The following is an 18,508-nucleotide window of genomic DNA, read 5'->3' on the forward strand; positions in this document are numbered from 1 at the left end:
GACAATTCTGATATGCCCGTTATTTATTATTGTTAAGTAAGCTGATGAAGCGGAGCACACATATTTAACCAGATTCTCCAGAAAGATTACAGAAATTAACACTTAGCATTTTTGAGGGGGTGGTAAAAGGAGTACTCTTCTACTCTGCTGGTAGAAATGCCAATTGTTATATGCACTAAGGAAAGCAGTTCAGCAATTTGTGTCAAACGTATTTTAACAATGCTAACTATGGGAGGATACACCAGGGGTGATGCTCAAAATAATTAACAGCCCTTCAGCATAGGCTCCGAACTGACCCTGCGCTTAACCACGTGCGGTGACACTGCAGACCAGCAGCCGCAGGTATAACACCCCCTTAACCCAAGTTGTCATGGAAGATGGCTACACACCCAACACTCTGTGTTAGAGACCCACTGTGTTATAGTGACCTGCAGCCAGAGGCAAGCAGAGTTAGGAGGCCACGAGATGGACAGGAGAGGGTAACATCAGTGAGACGTCCTGATGGAGAACATGTGATATCTCAAGGGTCTAACAGCAAGCTAAGGGAATCCATGGAAGCTTTGTGGAAGGAAAAGCATTGGAGAAGGTCCTTGAAAGTAGCTGGAATTCCAGCAGTCAGACTGGGAGCCATACCTGGTGGGATGAGAGCACGGGAAAGGCAGACACCGGGCTGCAAGGCTCGCCGAGGCAGTGTGGCCTGATGGGCAGAGCCTGAGCTTTGGAACTGGCTAGACCAAAGTTTCCACTCTGCTTCTGACGCTTAGTAGCCAAGTACCCACAAGTAAAATGGAAAAAATACCTTCCTCACAGAACATGGGTGAGTCATCAATGGAAAAGTTTCTGGCCCCTGAAATGCTCAAAAAGAATGTTACCTTTTTCCATTTTCTAAAAGCAGTGGGTCTTCTAGCTTCTTGGGAACAGTGCGTAGAAGAGAAATTTGATGCAGGGACTTTTTACACAGATCTTTAAAACCATAGAATCCTGTTACTCTTGACCAAGGGGAATTTGATTAAGTTAGTGAGAAATAGTTTACAGGGTTTTAAGTTAACATAATAGTATTAGAACCAATGACCCAGAGTTATACTGGTTTTTTAGAAGTTACTTAGGACATTTTGCATGCCAGGCATCATGAATGCATTGTCTGAGTTATTGGTGGCCTCCAAATTAGTAATGGGGGTTTCCTCTGTGTTACTGATATTAAAATGCATTTTTCTTTGTTCTTGGATAGTAATTCATTTCCACTCCTAATTACGTTTTTTACAGGCTCACGTTAGTGCGTGTTTATCATCTTTGGGTGCCCAGGAGTGGGGTACCATTCTTTGAAAGTATCTAGATGTGGTCCAGAGACACGTTGGCACTGCGGGGAGGCTGACAAGGCATAACGAATGCCTTCTAGCTGTCATCCAGGTTTATCCATCCCTCCCAGAAAACACTGGCATCCTATTTTCTTCTCTTCTACTCCCTCACCTCCCCCCACCCCACCTCTTGCTGCTCTCTCTCTCTGTCCTTGTTTTGATAAGAGAATGTTGTCCTAAAAGTAGAAGTTATCATAAAATTTCATTCCTGACCTGTCACTCCAGGTCCTGACACGCATTTTCAGTGTGCTGTGGAAATGGGTCTGTGCTTCTCAGGTCAGACAGAGTGATCCTTTATTTAAACAGCTGTCCCCTATGGACGATGTATGTTGTGAGACTTAATGCTGTTTAGCAGTTGGAATCATTCTTTCTTCTCGAATTGGAAATCAGGATCAGCCAACACCGCAGTGCCATAGCAGTCCCAACGTAATTTCACAGAATCTGTCTGTAGGGATAGTATTTTTGGTAGCTGGGAAATATTACACGAGTAATGCTGCATACCAATGAGTTGTATTAAAATATATATTACTTACAGCTCTGTACTTGGCTTACAGAGTTTCCTTGGCAGCAGCATTTCACTTCTGACTGTTCTTTTCATGTTGCTAGTATAAATATCTAATATGTTTTTGTTCACAACATCAATTAGGCCTCAGTATAATCTTTATTAATACAGGTCTGTTATTACAAGAAGGCTGCTGAGCTATGATTATTTGCACAGCAGGGACAATAAAGTATCTTCTTTCGGCCTGGTTCTATCCCAGAATGCCCGGCTGTTGCAGAACACACCAGAGCCTTCCAGAATCTCTTTTACAATCCTAATGAAATCTTTAAAGCTCTTAGAAGCAAAGGCATTCTTTCCTTCAAAGGTAAACAAAAGGGAAAGTCCGGAAATTGCAGAGAGATTCAAAAAGACACCTATGAGTTCAGATCTCCACTGTTAACCTGTTTAATTCTTTCTCTTTGTGCAGCCAGAACGCCTCACTTCCTGCGGATTCAAAATGTGGAGGTCAACGCGGGCCAGTTTGCTGCCTTCCAGTGCAGTGCCATCGGCAGGACTGTGGCCGGCGACAGGCTCTGGTTACAGGTACGGTAACTCACTTTCATGGTTCAGAGAGAGTCCAGCGGGCAGAGTGCGTGTCCCCTGGGGAGGGCCCCAGAGGTCAGGTCAGTGTCAGGCCCCTACGGGAGATGGATGCTCTGAGCAGTTTCCCCAGTTCTTTTCCTTCTTCCGCAGTAAGTAGCCAGATTACAAAGAGTTCTAGACAAGCTCAGCGTTGTTTTTCACAAACCCTGTTGTGAATTTCTGGTTTTTCCCTTTGCTTCTGCTTAGCCATCTCATTTGGAAGATCTGGTTACCAAATTACTTTTGGAGCAGTATGTTGGAGTCCAAAATACAGTACCTTTCCCCCACTCTTCCTCTGGAGAAAAACCCAGAGAATCACACACGCATGTGCACACACACACACACACACACACAAGTTTATAGGCCTTTTTGTAATTTTCATTTCCGCAGCAATAAGCCTAAACTTATAAATTAATAGCACGCCTTTTACCTTTGAGCATTTAAGCAGACTTTTTTTAGGGTCATCATAACTTGTGTGTCTCGTTTTATTGTCTTTCAAACTCCATCTGTATTTTGCATGGCCAACAGTTTCATGGACAGATCAAGGGTTTCAGGAATTCTGACCAAATGAGCGGGAGTACATGACCTGTCCCCCCTAACCAGCATGCCCCCCACTTCTTTAGACTCTGGGTTTGGTTTCCCCCATAGAATTCTCCAATTTTATTCTTATTGCTTCTTGTTGCGCATTGATCTATAGGCTGCTTGTCCTCCACCTTGACTCGTGTTGATTTTACCCCCCTTCCCTTACAGATTCTATTGTGAGTTTTATTTTGGTTTGGTTGGTTATTATTTTAGTTTGTGACTGAGCTGCGTTATGTTCTAACCCTTCTCTGCATCCATTCCGTTCTACTTGGGCTCCTGTTCCATGCGTGCCGAATTTTCCTTGGTATATGTCACTCTCCACCTATCATGTGTCTCCTCCTGCCGTGTAGTAACAAGTGTCATGTGTCACATTTGCCTGACACTCTATTATTTTTAAATCCCGTATTCCTTTTAATCGTCACAGCTGAAGTCAGTGGTCACTTTTTTTCTTCCTCCATTTCTGGGGGAAATGAAAAACAGCCAAATGTGCTATCCCAAGATTACTCCGCAATGTGTTGACAAATGGGGAATACATTCTGAAGGAGGCTTCTTAAATGCTTTGGGGTCCTCTGCACACAACCCTCCACCTTCTACCCTGATGTCACTCTCATTTCTCATATCCTACTGTCCCCATGAGAGAGTCCCCAGGCCGGGAGAGAGGAATGTGTGCAGAGGACTGAAATGGTATGTACCAAATTCATCTTTTTTTTCTGTTTTTCCAAATGCTTTTATTTTTTTAATTAGTTTGTATTGGTGTATAGTTGATTTACAATGTTATGTTAGTTTCAGTTGTACAGCAGAGTGATTCAGTTATTCATATACATATATCCACTCTTTTTTAGATTCTTTTCCCATATAGGTCATTACAGAGTATTGAGTAGAGTTCCCTGTGCTATACAGTAGATCCTCGTTGGTTATCTATTTTATATATAGTAGTGTGTATATATCAATCCCAATCTCCCAGTTTATCCCTCCCCCCCATTTTCCCCTTGGTAACCGTAAGATTTCTACAGCTACAACTCTACTTCTGTTTTGTAAATAAGTTCATTTGTACAATTTTTTTAGATTCCACGTATTAGCGATATCATATGATGTTTGTCTTTCTCCCTCTGACTTACTTCAATCAGTATGACAATCCCTAGGTCTAAATTCATCTTTACTGTTTCCTTTGCTCTAAAAATTTTGTAATCACTACTTTAAGAGCTTTTTGCAGCATGTGAAAAATGTGCTTGACCCTGGTCTTTGGTATTCAAATTTTTTTTTATCCCACGTCCCAGTTATTTTAGCTTCTTGATGTTAGAGCTTGAGAATTCTTTTTTTAGTTAGTGGTTGTTTCGTATTAAATTTGATCAAGTTTGGCTACGTATGTATGTATGGTAATTGATGAGACAGACGTTTTTAATTGGCATTTTTCACAATGCCTTACCTTCCTTTTAAAAATGAAAATACCCCCCCAAAATTTTTAAAAATAAATAATGAAAAAATGAAACTACCCTCGTCATCTTTGATTTATCTCCAGAAATCTTAATTTTTCATGGAAAGCATTTTTTTGTCCCTGATATTTGTTTTAATGTTATTTGAGAGACTACAACAAAAAGTCTAAGCTTTTGTCTCAACAGTCTTAGACATTCCCAGGAACTTACAGGCAAGTTGAAAATACAGTTTCCTTTTTCGTTTTTGTAAATATCCTGGCCTTGGGAGGGTCCTGCTTACACTTGAGCACTTCCTTGGGGTTGGGATCTTTAACTCCTTCCTCTTAGGAAGTGGGAGACTTTGTTTTAGAGAATCCATCATGCTGTAGGGAGAAAGCTAGCTACCAGTTTGCAAAAAGGGTCTAATTGCAGAATTAGATTCTGCATTAGGTCTAAATGCAGAATTCCCATTCCTGATTCCACTATAGAATCACATGGAGAGTTAAAAAAAAGGGTGGTCTACACCGGATTCTGATTTAATTGATCTGGGGTAGCCTCGATCTGACTCTCATGATAAGTTTCCCACCTACCAGGTCTGTCTTGTTTCATTCTATTAAATTTAATCATAGTGTTGATAAATCGTTTCCCAATCAATCCATTAATGCCTCTCTTTGCCAATTACCCTGTCTTCTCTTGCCCTTCTTATCATCAATGACTGCATATTGTCCTGCAGCTTTAAGAAGGGTCATGTCAAGAAGGGAATGAGGGTAAGACAGAACTGGGATGAGTTTGAAATTCTAAGTGACACCGAGTTTGTCTTGGACTCAGCCTGCTATGTGGTTTGTGAGTCTTTGTGATGTTAGAATAGTTTTAGTGTTCAATAATTTATTTCTCTGTTTGGATAGGCATTTTGGGGGGAGATGTTTATTTCGTTAGCAGCTGATGAAATAAGACAAGCGTCTTTCGCTTGCAAGGATGGCTTCTGTTAACCTGTGTTGTGTGAGATGGTTTCCAGCAGCCATCGGGATTTGTGGCAGGGGATGGTTTCACAGAGCCCTCCTGCTCTCGTGCCTGTGCCCTGGCCCTTTGCTTCAAGCAATTCTTTACAAGTTGTGCGGAGAAGCAGACCTGGAAAACTAGACCAGGCCTCTCTGGTCTTGGAGGTATGAATACGGACTTTTCTTCCTTCCTACCTGAATGTTCTAACACTTTCAAAAATGCTTTCCTGCATCTGAACTCCCTTGGATCCTCAAAATAATTCTAAGATTCAGGCAGAAAACTGAATGAAAAAAATGTTTAGGTTTTTCTATCATTTGAATCTTCCCGATAGGAAGTCAAGATTTAGAAATAAATAATACATCCTTTATTGGGGGAACATTGATACTGTGAAGTGTGATCATTTACAATCATTTGCATTACAATCTTTTGAGTCCTACTGTAAGTACTTTGTGGAGTTTCATGGTGTAGCCCATGGTTTTGTACTTCTTTTTTTTTTTTTTAATTTTTATTTATTTATTTATTTATTTATTTATTTATTTATGGCTGTGTTGGGTCTCTGTTTCTGTGCGAGGGCTTTCTCTAGTTGCGGCAAGTGGGAGCCACCCTTCATCGTGGTGTGCGGGCCTCTCACTATCGCGGCCTCTCTTGTTGCGGAGCACAGGCTCCAGACGCGCAGGCTCAGTAGTTGTGGCTCACGGGCCTAGTTGTTCCACAGCATGTGGGATCTTCCCGGACCAGGGCTCGAACCCGTGTCCCCTGCATTGGCAGGCAGACTCTCAACCACTGCGCCACCAGGGAAGCATTTGTACTTCTTTTTTACAGATGAGGCTTTTGAGGTGCAGGATTGGCGAGGTTCAAAAAGGTAAATGGCATAGCTGGGAATAGCACACCCCTGTTTTTTCACTTTTACTTCACCACTGATTAATTCCACTCTGCTGTGCTGACTTCTCCTATCCTGAGCTAGGTGAATAGGTAATATGCACTTACTACTTTGTTAGAAGGATTTGGATGTAACTGACATTACGTAATTTACATCCAGGAGGCAGCTTGACAAAAAAAAAAAAAAAAAGTCCATCTGTATTACATGTACATCTTGATCCACGTCTATGAAAAATGGCCAGTGGTTTGATTGTTTAAAAATATAGATTAAATATGATCAATGTCAGAGTCTTTCACAAACACATAACACACATAAATCTGAGGATGACACTAATGAAGGAATGTTTATGGTTAGCAGATGTGTCCCATCTGCTTCCATTTTCTCCATCTCATCCATGGGCCACACAGGTTATTGTCAACATGGAATCGGTCTTTCTAGAATACAGAACAAGGAAATAAAACACAGCTCATGAACCTCCATTATTGTAGCTGCAAAGTACGTAAAAGACCTTCCAGACAGTGTGCAGGAGGAAGACAGCATCTATCAAACTATTTTTATGTAGTAAAAAACTGATGTGCATTGAATCTGCTGAGGATACTTGCTACGTGCTATCAGATATGGTGATCTTTGCGTCCAACTGGGCTGTAACCATGGGAGACACTCAAATGAAATGTGTTCGTAAAACAATTCAAGCACCCAAAACAGGACCATGTATTTCTTGGTATTAATCAACTTTCTGGTCACTGTGGAGCCTACATTTTGAAATATCTTAGAGTATGTTTATATTTAAGATACTGAGAAGAGAAAATAGAATTTTAGATGTTCTTTTTTTATACTTAAATGTTATTTGCTGATGGGCAGTTTCTGAGTTACACATTTTTATACAGTCATTGACCTTTAAGCCACATACTATTGTATTACAATTACTATTGTTCTTTCTGAAGTATTTAAAATTTTATTTTCTGCCGTAGGCTTGTTTCTCTTGGGAATTAATATTTATAATGCCTCTTTCAGCTTTTCAATGAATCACCAAAGCTGATATTGACACTGGTAAATCTGAAGATGGTGTGTGCACATTCTTTTCCAGGGAATACAGCCCACTTCGCCCTCTTCTGCATCTGGTCCAGTTTGGGGCACTTTTGTAATTTCTGCCCTTTAATTCATTTTTGATACATTGTAGAGGCTCTTCCATTCCTTACTCTTTTCTTCTTTTTAAAATAAAATTTACTTATTTATTTATTTATTTTTGGCTGCGTTGGGTCTTCGTTGCTGCGCACAGGCTTTCTCTAGTTGCAGCGAGCGGGGGCTGTTCTTCGTTGTGGTGTGTGGGCTTCTCATTGCGGTGGCTTCTCTTGTTGTGGAGCACGGGCTCTAGGCGCGCGGGCTTCAGTAGTTGTGGCACACGGGCTTCAGTAGTTGTGGCTCACGGGCTCTAGAACACAGGCTCAGTAGTTGTGGCTCATGGGCTTAGTTGCTCCACGGCATGTGGGATCTTCCCAGACCAGGGCTCGAACCCGTGTCCTGTGCATCAGCAGGTGGATTCTCAACCACTGCACCACCAGGAAGTCCAATTCCTTACTCTTTTTACTCCATATCTTAGTCAGCTCGGGCCACTGTAACAAAAATGCCATAGACTGAGGGGCTTAAACAACAAATATTTATTTCTCACAGTTCTGGAGGCTGGCAGTCTAAGATCAGGGGCCAGCGTGCATGTTCTTGGAGAGGACCAGCTCCCGGTTTGCACACTGCCATCCTCTTGCTGCATCGTCACTTGCATCCTCTGGGCTCTTCATCCCCTTATAAGGGCCCTAATCCCGCCATGGGGGCTCCACTCTCACGACCTCATCTAAACCTAATTACCTTCCAAAAGCCCCACCTCAGAACAGTCACATTGGGGAGCAGGTCTCATCATATGAATTTGGTGGGGATGCAAACATTTAATCTACAGCACTCAGCTACCACATCAAACTCAGAAGTGGGTGGAAATGAAGACGCTTCGGCCCCCAGGACAAATGGCAGAAAGCAAGGAGGCAGTGGAGATGCCTTTTCAAAGGTAGACGGTCGGAGGCTTTGATAAAACCCGGGATTGACACGTGCATGTTGGGTGAATAGAAGCTGGTGAAGGAAAGCTGGAAAATCATTTTTCTCTCAACAGATCTTAGAGGCCCCATCATTTTTAAATGGCTCACTTTTTAGAATCACAAAATTATGTAACTTCTGAATTTGGAACAATCTTCAAATTAAATTCCTCATTTTATTAATGAGAAAACCAGCTCAGAAGAGGTAGAGAACTTTAACACAGTCATCTATCCAATTATTATATTTATTATAGATAATTCCATTCTGCTAGTGAAAGTCAATTATATGTACAAATATTTTTGCTTATTTATAAATTAGTAAATTTTGTCACTTGGACATTTTTCTTCACTGAGTGACCTTGTATTTCAAATATTAGCCTTTTAACCAAATATTCTCAAATTTACTATGAAAATATCTGCATTAACTTTGGAACCATTATAGCACAATATAATTTGAGTTGTTTTCTTTTAGCAAACATCCCTTGGTGTTTATTTGAAGTAAGGTACCAGAATAGCATTTTAAAATGACTTCATAGCGTGCATCAATTCACAGAAATAGAAAAGGAAATCAGATGGCATTACTCTGAAGTACACTCTTAAAAACACTGGTGCAATCCAGCACCTAGAAGGGTACCTGTCACATAACAAATCTTCAGTAAACCTGCTCATGGCTCTTGGCTTACAGATGCCTGAACGACCAGGTGTCTCCTGCAGGTGAGTCCCAAAGGTGCATAGTTGGACCAGGAAAACAGGCACAAACTCTGTCTTTTTGGAATGCTTATTTTAGGTCTATGGTTCATCTTCAGAGGAATGGTCTTTGATGAGAAGAGGGATGGATAGAATCTGGTCGTGTCTTTTCTGCTGTTTCAGAACATACAGCAAGTATCATGCAGAGTTTGAATAATTTTAGAAGAAAATGTGATCAATACATCATCACTTTTCCTTCATTTCTTGTAACCTTTCCCTAGGCTTTTTTAGTTCTCTATTGTAAATTTTTGTTCTTTAATTCCCCCTTCAAAAACAATTTCTTGCCATTGGACCTCAGTAAATGGTAATAGAAATATAGGTCTAATAAAGCTGGTCCTCTTGAGTTCTCACCATGACAGCAGACCTGTGTCATAGTAATTGATGAATAACCCCACCCACTCATTTTTTTGGTATGGAATATAATTCAATATGAGCTTTTAATTTGGGAAGCTTGCTCTTTGAAAAATAATATTCGCTTGGGATTAATTTTCTTTTTTTAGTTACTGGCCTAGCGGTATTGTTTTCTACTGAGAGTTTGCTATATCATTCCTCTTAACTGGGTATGACCTATACAATGGTGAAAAAGGCATTTCCACCAGTCTAATAAGTTTCTCACATTGCTTTTCTGAGCTCAGATAATTTTAGACCTTTTTGAGAAAAAAAGGAAAATCCTGAGATTTTGGTAACTTAAAATGATTCTCATAGCTCCTCTGACCTGTATAATTTGGTTCGTGAATGAATATGTACATTGTATTTATAATATTTACATTACTAGCTTCAACAGATGTGTTTGAAATAAAATAATTATAACTCCTTTTGCTGAGTCCCACTGTTTGCTGAGTACTCTGCTAGGGTGTGTTTAGCCATTTTTTCCCTTAACTGATCCCAAGGGGAACTCTTTTATGTGCCCATTTATGGAAGAAGAAAATGGGCCTCAGGAAGTTTCAGTGATTTTTCCATTTGCACGTTGCTAGTAACAAGGTCTGGGTTTTGAACCAAGCCATCTAAGTCTAGACTCTATGTCCTTAACTGTAATGCCTCTTGCATAGCACAAAAACCCAAACATTTCTTCATGGATTCATAAACATCATATAGTAATTTAAGTGATACCTTTTATTGACATTTAAAATGAAAATTTTATTCATGTGTGTGTACTATTGCCTTGGCTTCTGTGTTATGGAATGTGTATATTTGGTCAACCTTTCTTGGTGGTTTTTAGTTTCCTTTACAGATTCTGTGGGAAAAACATCACAGCTGTATATCAGAACCATTTTGTAATTATACATAAAAGCCATAAAATGATTTGAAAAGGAGTAAAATTATGGCTCCTTTATCAAGCCTAACATGGGTGTTTTTAGACCCTATATTTCAAAGCATAAATTTAACATCACTTACTGTCATAGAAAATACCAGGGGCTTCCCTGGTGGCACAGCGGTTAAGAATCCGCCTGCCAATTCTGGGGACACGGGTTCGAGCCCTGGTCCAGGAAGATCCCACATACTGTGGAACAACTAAGCCTGTGTGCCACAACTACTGAGCCTGTGAGCCACAACTACTGAGCCCGTGTGCCACAACGACTGAAGCCCACGCACCCAGAGCCTATGCTCCACAACAAAAGAAGCCACCACAATGAGAAGCCCGTGCACCGCAACAAAGAGTAGCCCCTGCTCGCCACAACTAGAGAAAGCCCGTGCACAGCAACGAAGACCCAATGCAGCCAAAAATAAATGTAAATAAAATAAATAAATTTTAAAAAGAAAATACCAGGAAGACACAAAGAGGACTATCTTCAGTTGCTATAGGAACCACTGGCTCCTTAAAATTTTGAGTGGTTGAAATCACATCCATTATTTAGTCAGTTAAATATCCACATATATGATATACTATTGAACATTCAGCCTGAAACCACCAGCAGCCTTGAAAGCATACACCATATCTTTTAACTTATATGATTTTGGATTACCTTCATTTAAAGTTAAAGATTTATTTTACATGGATGAAAGAGTAGGACATATCTAAGGGGATTCTGAGAGAAATTAATTAATGAATTTTACTCTGTGATATTACCTGTCTCAGTCAAAAAAAGGTGTAAACAGCTGGTGCTTTGAGGAGGATGCACCAGGAGCAGCTGGACCGTTCTCCTCCGCTGCAATCTGAAGACCTCTGGGCCAGGATGTGAAATTGTACTGTGAAAACTGCAGGTCAGGATGGTTCATTTTGGAGGACAGAAGAGAAAGGCATCAACTACTAGCCTTAAGGACTGCTTGCTTTGGACCCAACAACCACACTTCCTGTAAAAGCATTTGTTCTGTTTCTTTTCTCATATTCATCAAAAGGTTCATTTGTTTCTCTTGCTTCCAAGACTCCGCAGCTGTGTCACAAGAAGGGAAGGTGGAGAAAGCCCTGCTCTGGAATTCCCGTGGTTGAGGGCTGAGAATACTAAACACTGTCTCTTCTGTCTCCTGTTAGTGATCCAGGCCTTGGGGTGAGGGTCCTGGAGAGTTTGGACACTGTTAGAATCTCTGGTTTTTTCCTCTTCTGTCTCTTCTTTTTGCAAGGGGAAGAGAAAACATGGAAAATGTTTTAGCTAGGAGGTAAACGTATCTGCTTTAGGTAACCTTGAAAGTTCTAGGAGATTTTCAGTCTGGTAATCTGGAATTATGTACCTAGAAAAGAGAGAGGGAAGAAACGTGACAATTTTTGATGGCTTTTGATTTCAAAAATGTCTTTAGGACCAGAGAAATGGGATGGAAAACAAAGCATGCCGCTTGTAGTCCTAGAGGGACCCAGTTTGGGATAAGGCCAGAGACCTCTGAGACAGGCACATGGTGGCAGTCAAGTGGCTCCTATAGAGGATGAACTTTGAAATCATAAAGCAGGTCGTTATTCTCTTCTGCATCTCTCCTATGTATAAAAAAGCCACCCTTCATTCCCTTTGTTCAAAGAAAAGGGAATTGGCTATGTCCAAGTGTAAGAAAATTATGTTTGGACTTCCCTGGTAGCGCAGTGGTTAAGAATCCTCATGCCAATGCAGGGGACACAGGCTCGAGCCCTGGTCCGGGAAGATCCCACATGCCGCGGAGCAACTAAGCCCGTGCGCCACAACTACTGAGCCTGCGCTCTAGAGCCCGTGAGCCACGACTACTGAGCCCGTGTGCTACAGCTACTGAAGCCCGGATGCCTAGAGCCTGTGCTCCGCAACAAAAGAAGCCACCGCAATGAGAAGCCCGCGCGCAGCAACGAGGACCCAACACAGCCAAAGATAGATAGATAGATAGATAAATAAATTTATTTATTTAAAAAAAAGAAAATTATGTTTTTTCTGTTATAAGAAGTGATGTCCACTAAGCACAAAGGACAAGTGACAAACTAATGGAGTTTCTGTTTATCCTGAAGGTTTAGAAGCTGATGGTTGCTTTCATTCAAGAATTGTGTAGTATACACTTTCCATGTCTGGGTGTATGATTATTATAATAGTTATTCAAATGTTGCTACAGCTTGGGACTGCTACCCCTGGCGTATTGCTCCCCTTTCCCAAATTGCATTTTTTCTTCTACTGTGGTGGGATCTTTACCATATAGTGACTTGATGCTTTTGCAGGAGGTGAATGACACCTGGACAGAATGGTTCTTTGATTCCTATAGCTTTGGAGTATTTATAAGCCAGCAGCAAAACCATCTATTTTTCCTGGGGAAATTATGATGGGTAAAATAGTCGTTCAAAAATGCAAAAACGAGAGATTTCCTTCTAATTGCTTCTTAGAATTATTTTCTTTATTTATTTTTTTTCTTTTCTTTTCTTTTTAAATATTGAATATAGTTCTCTGTGCTACACAGTAAGTCCTTGTTGGTTATCTATTTTATAGATAGTAGTGTGTATATGTTCATCCCAAACTCCTATTTTTATTTTTATTCTAGAAATTATAAATGTATACAGAGGTAGAGAGAATGATGTCATGGACTCAATATACCCAGCATCTGACTTCAAAACCAACAATATGTGACCAGTTACATCCTCTGTGTGTCCACCTGCTCCCCCTCTGATGCTTTTGAAGCAGTCTTAGTCATCATATCATGTAACTTGTAAATGTTTTCTAAAACAGGAGTTGGCAAACTTTTTCTGCGAAGGGTCAGATAGTAAATTTTGTAGGGCAGAGGGTCTTAGTTATAGCTCTTCATCTCTGCCATTGTAGCAGGAAAGCAGCCACAGACAACACAAAAATGGATGAATGTGGCTGTTTTCCATACAGCTTTATGTATGGACACTGAAATTTGACTTTCATGTCATTTTCATTGTCACAAAATACTATTCTTCTTTTGATTTTTTTCAATCATTTAAAAAATGTAAAAAACGTTCTGAGCTTGCGAGCTGTACAAAACAGGTGGCAGGATGGACTTAGCCTCAAACCCCTGCTCTAAAAGATAAGAGCTCTTTAAAAAAATAGAATAATCACTGTGTGTGCCCTGCGAAAACAGTCAGTGTTCATATATCCTTGGCTGTCTTGTAACTTTATTTCTTTTAGCAGTTTGTTTGCTTTGTGATTGCAGTAAAGTTCACACTTTGAAATTGGGTGATGAGTGTCTTAAGTCCTTTTTATCTTTAGGCTCCCTGTTCATTTCCGTCCATTTGTGAAGGTTGTTATTGTTGTGGAAAGTGGGTTTGTCCTGCACAGTCCTCCCGTATTTTGAGTTTTGCTTATTGCCCTACGGTAGCGTCATTTAAAGTGTTCTTCTTTTTTTTTTTTTTTTTTTTTTTTTTTTTTTTTTTTGATTAATTTTTTTTTTTAAACATCTTTATTGAAGTATAATTGCTTTACAATGGTGTGCTAGCTTCTGCTTTACAACAAAGTGAATCAGTTACACATATACATATGTTGCCATATCTCTTCCCTCTTGCATCTCCCTCCTTCCCACCCTCCCTATCCCACCCCTCTAGGTGGTCACAAAGCACCGAGCTGATCTCCCTGTGCTATGCGGCTGCTTCCCACTAGTTATCTATTTTACATTTGGTAGTGTATATATGTCCATGACACTCTCTCACCCTGTCACATCTCACCCCTCCCCCTCCCCATATCCTCAAGTCCATTCTCTAGTAGGTCTGTGTCTTTATTCCCATCTTGCCACTAGGTTCTTCATGACCTCTTTTTTTTTTTTTTTTTTCCCTTAGATTCCATATATATGTGTTAGCATACTGTATTTGTTTTTCTCTTTCTGACTTACTTCACTCTGTATGACAGACTCTAACTCCATCCACCTCATTACAAACACCTCCATTTCATTTCTTTTTATGGCTGAGTAATATTCCATTGTATATATGTGCCACATCTTCTTTATCCATTCATCCGATGATGGACACCTAGGTTGCTTCCATGTCCTGGCTATTGTAAACAGAGCTGCAATGAATATTTTGGTACATGACTCTTTCTGAATTATGGTTTTCTCAGGGTATATGCCCAGTAGTGGGATTGCTGGGTCATATGGTAGTTCTATTTTTAGTTTTTTAAGGAACCTCCATACTGTTCTCCATAGTGGCTGTATCAATTTACATTCCCACCAACAGTGCAAGAGTGTTCCCTTTTCTCCACACCCTCTCCAGCATTTATTGTTTCTAGATTTTTTGATGATGGCCATTCTGACCGGTGTGAGATGATACCTCATTGTAGTTTTGATTTGCATTTCTCTAATGATTAATGATGTTGAGCATTCTTTCATGTGTCTGTTGGCAATCTGTATCTCTTCTTTGGAGAAATGTCTATTTAGGTCTTCTGCCCATTTTTGGATTGGGTTGTTTGTTTTTTTGTTATTGAGCTGCATGAGCTGCTTGTAAATCTTGGAGATTAATCCTTTGTCCGTTGCTTCATTTGCAAATATTTTCTCCCATTCTGAGGGTTGTCTTTTGGTCTTGTTTATGGTTTCCTTTGCTGTGCAAAAGCTTTTAAGTTTCATTAGGTCCCATTTGTTTATTTGTGTTTTTATTTCCATTTCTCTAGGACCTGGGTCAAAAAGGATCTTGCTGTGACTTATGTCATACAGTGTTCTGCCTATGTTTTCCTCTAAGAGTTTGATAGTGTCTGGCCTTACACTTAGGTCTTTAATCCATTTTGAGTTTATTTTTGTGTATGGTGTTAGGGAGTGTTCTAATTTCATACTTTTACATGTACCTGTCCAATTTTCCCAACACCACTTATTGAAGAGGCTGTCTTTTCTCCACTGTATATGCTTGCCTCCTTTATCAAAGATAAGGTGACCATATGTGCGTGGGCTTATCTCTGGGCTTTCTATCCTGTTCCATTGATCTATATTTCTGTTTTTGTGCCAGTACCAAACTGTCTTGATTACTGTAGCTTTGTAATATAGTCTGAAGTCAGGGAGCCTGATTCCTCCAGCTCCATTTTTCGTTCTCAAGATTGCTTTGGCTATTCGGGGTCTTTTGTGTTTCCATACAAATTGTGAAATTTTTTGTTCTAGTTCTGTGAAAAATGCCAGTGGTAGTTTGATAGGGATTGCATTGAATCTGTAGATTGCTTTGGGTAGCAGAGTCATTTTCACAATGTTTATTCTTCCAATCCAAGAACATGGTATATCTCTCCATCTATTTGTATCATCTTTAATTTCTTTCATCAGTGTCCTATAATTTTCTGCATACAGGTCTTTTGTCTCCTTAGGTAGGTTTATTCCTAGGTATTTTATTCTTTTTGTTGCAATGGTAAACGGGAGTGTTTTCTTAATTTCACTTTCAGATTTTTCATCATTAGTATACAGGAATGCAAGAGATTTCTGTGCATTAATTTTGTATCCTGCTACTTTACCAAATTCATTGATTAGCTCTAGTAGTTTTCTGGTAGCATCTTTTGGATTCTCTATGTATAGTATCATGTCATCTGCAAACAGTGACAGCTTTACTTCTTCTTTTCCGATTTGGATTCCTTTTATTTCTTTTTCGTCTCTGATTGCTGTGGCTAACACTTCCAAAACTATGTTGAATAATAGTGGTGAGAGTGGGCAACCTTGTCTTGTTCCTGATCTTAGTGGGAATGGTTTCAGTTTTTCACCATTGAGGATGATGTTGGCTGTGGGTTTGTCATATATGGCCTTTATTATGTTGAGGAAAGTTCCCTCTATGCCTACTTTCTGCAGGACTTTTATCATAAATGGGTGTTGAATTTTGTCGAAAGCTTTCTCTGCATCTATTGAGATGATCATATGGTTTTTCTCCTTCAATTTGTTAATATGATGTATCACGTTGATTGATTTGCGTATATTGAAGAATCCTTGCATTCCTGGAATAAACCCCACTTGATCATGGTGTATGATCCTTTTAATGTGCTGTTGGATTCTGTTTGCTAGTATTTTGTTGAGGATTTTTGCATCTATGTTCATCAGTGATATTGGCCTGTAGTTTTCTTTCTTTGTGACATCTTTGCCTGGTTTTGGTATCAGGGTGATGGTGGCCTCGTAGAATGAGTTGGGGAGTGTTCCTCCCTCTGCAATATTTTGGAAGAGTTTGAGAAGGATAGGTGTTAGCTCTTCTCTAAATGTTTGATAGAATTCGCCTGTGAAGCCATCTGGTCCTGGGCTTTTGTGTGTTGGAAGATTTTTAATCACAGTTTCAATTTCAGTGCTTGTGATTGGTCTGTTCATATTTTCTATTTCTTCCTGGTTCAGTCTCGGCAGGTTGTGCATTTCTAAGAATCTGTCCATTTCTTCCAGGTTGTCCATTTTATTAGCATAGAGTTGCTTGTAGTAATCTCTTATGATCGTTTGTATTTCTGCAGTGTCAGTGGTTACTTCTCCTTTTTCATTTCTAATTCTATTGATTTGAGTCTTCTCCTTTTTTCTCTTGATGAGTCTGGCTAATGGTTTATCAATTTTGTTTATCTTCTCAAAGAACCAGCTTTTAGTTTCATTGATTTTTGCTATTGTTTCCTTCATTTCTTTTTCATTTATTTCTGATCTGATCTTTATGATTTCTTTCCTTCTGCTAGCTTTGGGGTTTTTTTGTTCTTCTTTCTCTAATTGCTTTAGGTGCAAGGTTAGGTTGTTTATTCGAGATGTTTCCTGTTTCTTGATGTAGGCTTGTATTGCTATAAACTTCCCTCTTAGAACTGCTTTTGCTGCATCCCATAGGTTTTGGGTCGTCGTGTCTCCATTGTCATTTGTTTCTAGGTATTTTTTGATTTCCCCTTTGATTTCTTCAGTGATCACTTCGTTATTAAGTAGTGTATTGTGTAGCCTCCATGTGTTTGTATTTTTTACAGATCTTTTCCTGTAATTGATATCTAGTCTCATAGCGTTGTGGTCGGAAAAGATACTTGATACGATTTCAATTTTTTTAAATTTACCAAGGCTTGATTTGTGACCCAAGATATGATCTATCCTGGAGAATGTTCCATGAGCACTTGAGAAAAATGTGTATTCTGTTGTTTTTGGGTGGAATGTCCTATAAATATCAATTAAGTCCATCTTGTTTAATGTATCATTTAAAGCTTGTGTTTCCTTATTGATTTTCATTTTGGATGATCTGTCCATTGGTGAAAGTGGGGTGTTAAAGTCCCCTACTATGATTGTGTTACTGTCGATTTCCCCTTTTATGGCTGTTAGTATTTGCCTTATGTATTGAGGTGCTCCTATGTTGGGTGCATAAATATTTACAATTGTTATACCTTCCTCTTGGATCGATCCCTTGATCATTATATAGTGTCCGTCTTTGTCTCTTGTAATTGTCTTTATTTTAAAGTCTATTTTGTCTGATATGAGAATTGCTACTCCAGCTTTCTTTTGATTTCCATTTGCATGGAATATCTTTTTCCATCCCCTCACTTTCAGTCTGTATGTGTCTCTAGGTCTGAAGTGGGTCTCTTGTAGACAGCATATATATGGGTCTTGTTTTTGTATCCATTCAGCCAGTCTGTGTCTTTTGGTGGGAGCATTTAATCCATTTACATTTAAGGTAATTATCGATATGTATGTTCCTATTCCCATTTTCTTAAATGTTTTGGGTTTGTTATTGTAGGTGTTTTCCTTCTCTTGTGTTTCTTGCCTAGGGAAGTTCCTTTAGCATTTGTTGTAAAGCTGGTTTGGTGGTGCTGAACTCTCTCAGCTTTTGCTTGTCTGTAAAGGTTTTAATTTCTCCATCAAATCTGAATGAGATCCTTGCTGGGTAGAGTAATCTTGGTTGTAGGTTTTTCTCCTTCATCACTTTAAGTATATCCTGCCACTCCCTTCTGGCTTGCAGCGTTTCTGCTGAAAGATCAGCTGTTAACCTTATGGGGATGCCCTTGTGTGTTATCTGTTGTTTTTCCCTTGCTGCTTTTAATATGTTTTCTTTATAT

General features: G+C 39.6%; 1 protein-coding gene across 2 annotated transcripts in view; it reads left to right on the top strand.

Moving 5' to 3' along the window:
- Window positions 1–18,508, top strand: part of PTPRM (protein tyrosine phosphatase receptor type M) — a 761,903-nt gene that overhangs the window by 298,403 nt on the left and 444,992 nt on the right. For both annotated transcript variants that reach the window (XM_061169712.1, XM_061169711.1), the window contains exon 5: window positions 2,324–2,439. In XM_061169712.1, coding sequence (XP_061025695.1) covers window positions 2,324–2,439 — 116 coding nt within the window. The remainder of the gene's footprint in view (window positions 1–2,323; window positions 2,440–18,508) is intronic.

This window comes from Eubalaena glacialis, chromosome 15 (genome assembly GCF_028564815.1).
Source record: "Eubalaena glacialis isolate mEubGla1 chromosome 15, mEubGla1.1.hap2.+ XY, whole genome shotgun sequence".
Classification (NCBI taxonomy): domain Eukaryota; kingdom Metazoa; phylum Chordata; class Mammalia; order Artiodactyla; family Balaenidae; genus Eubalaena; species Eubalaena glacialis.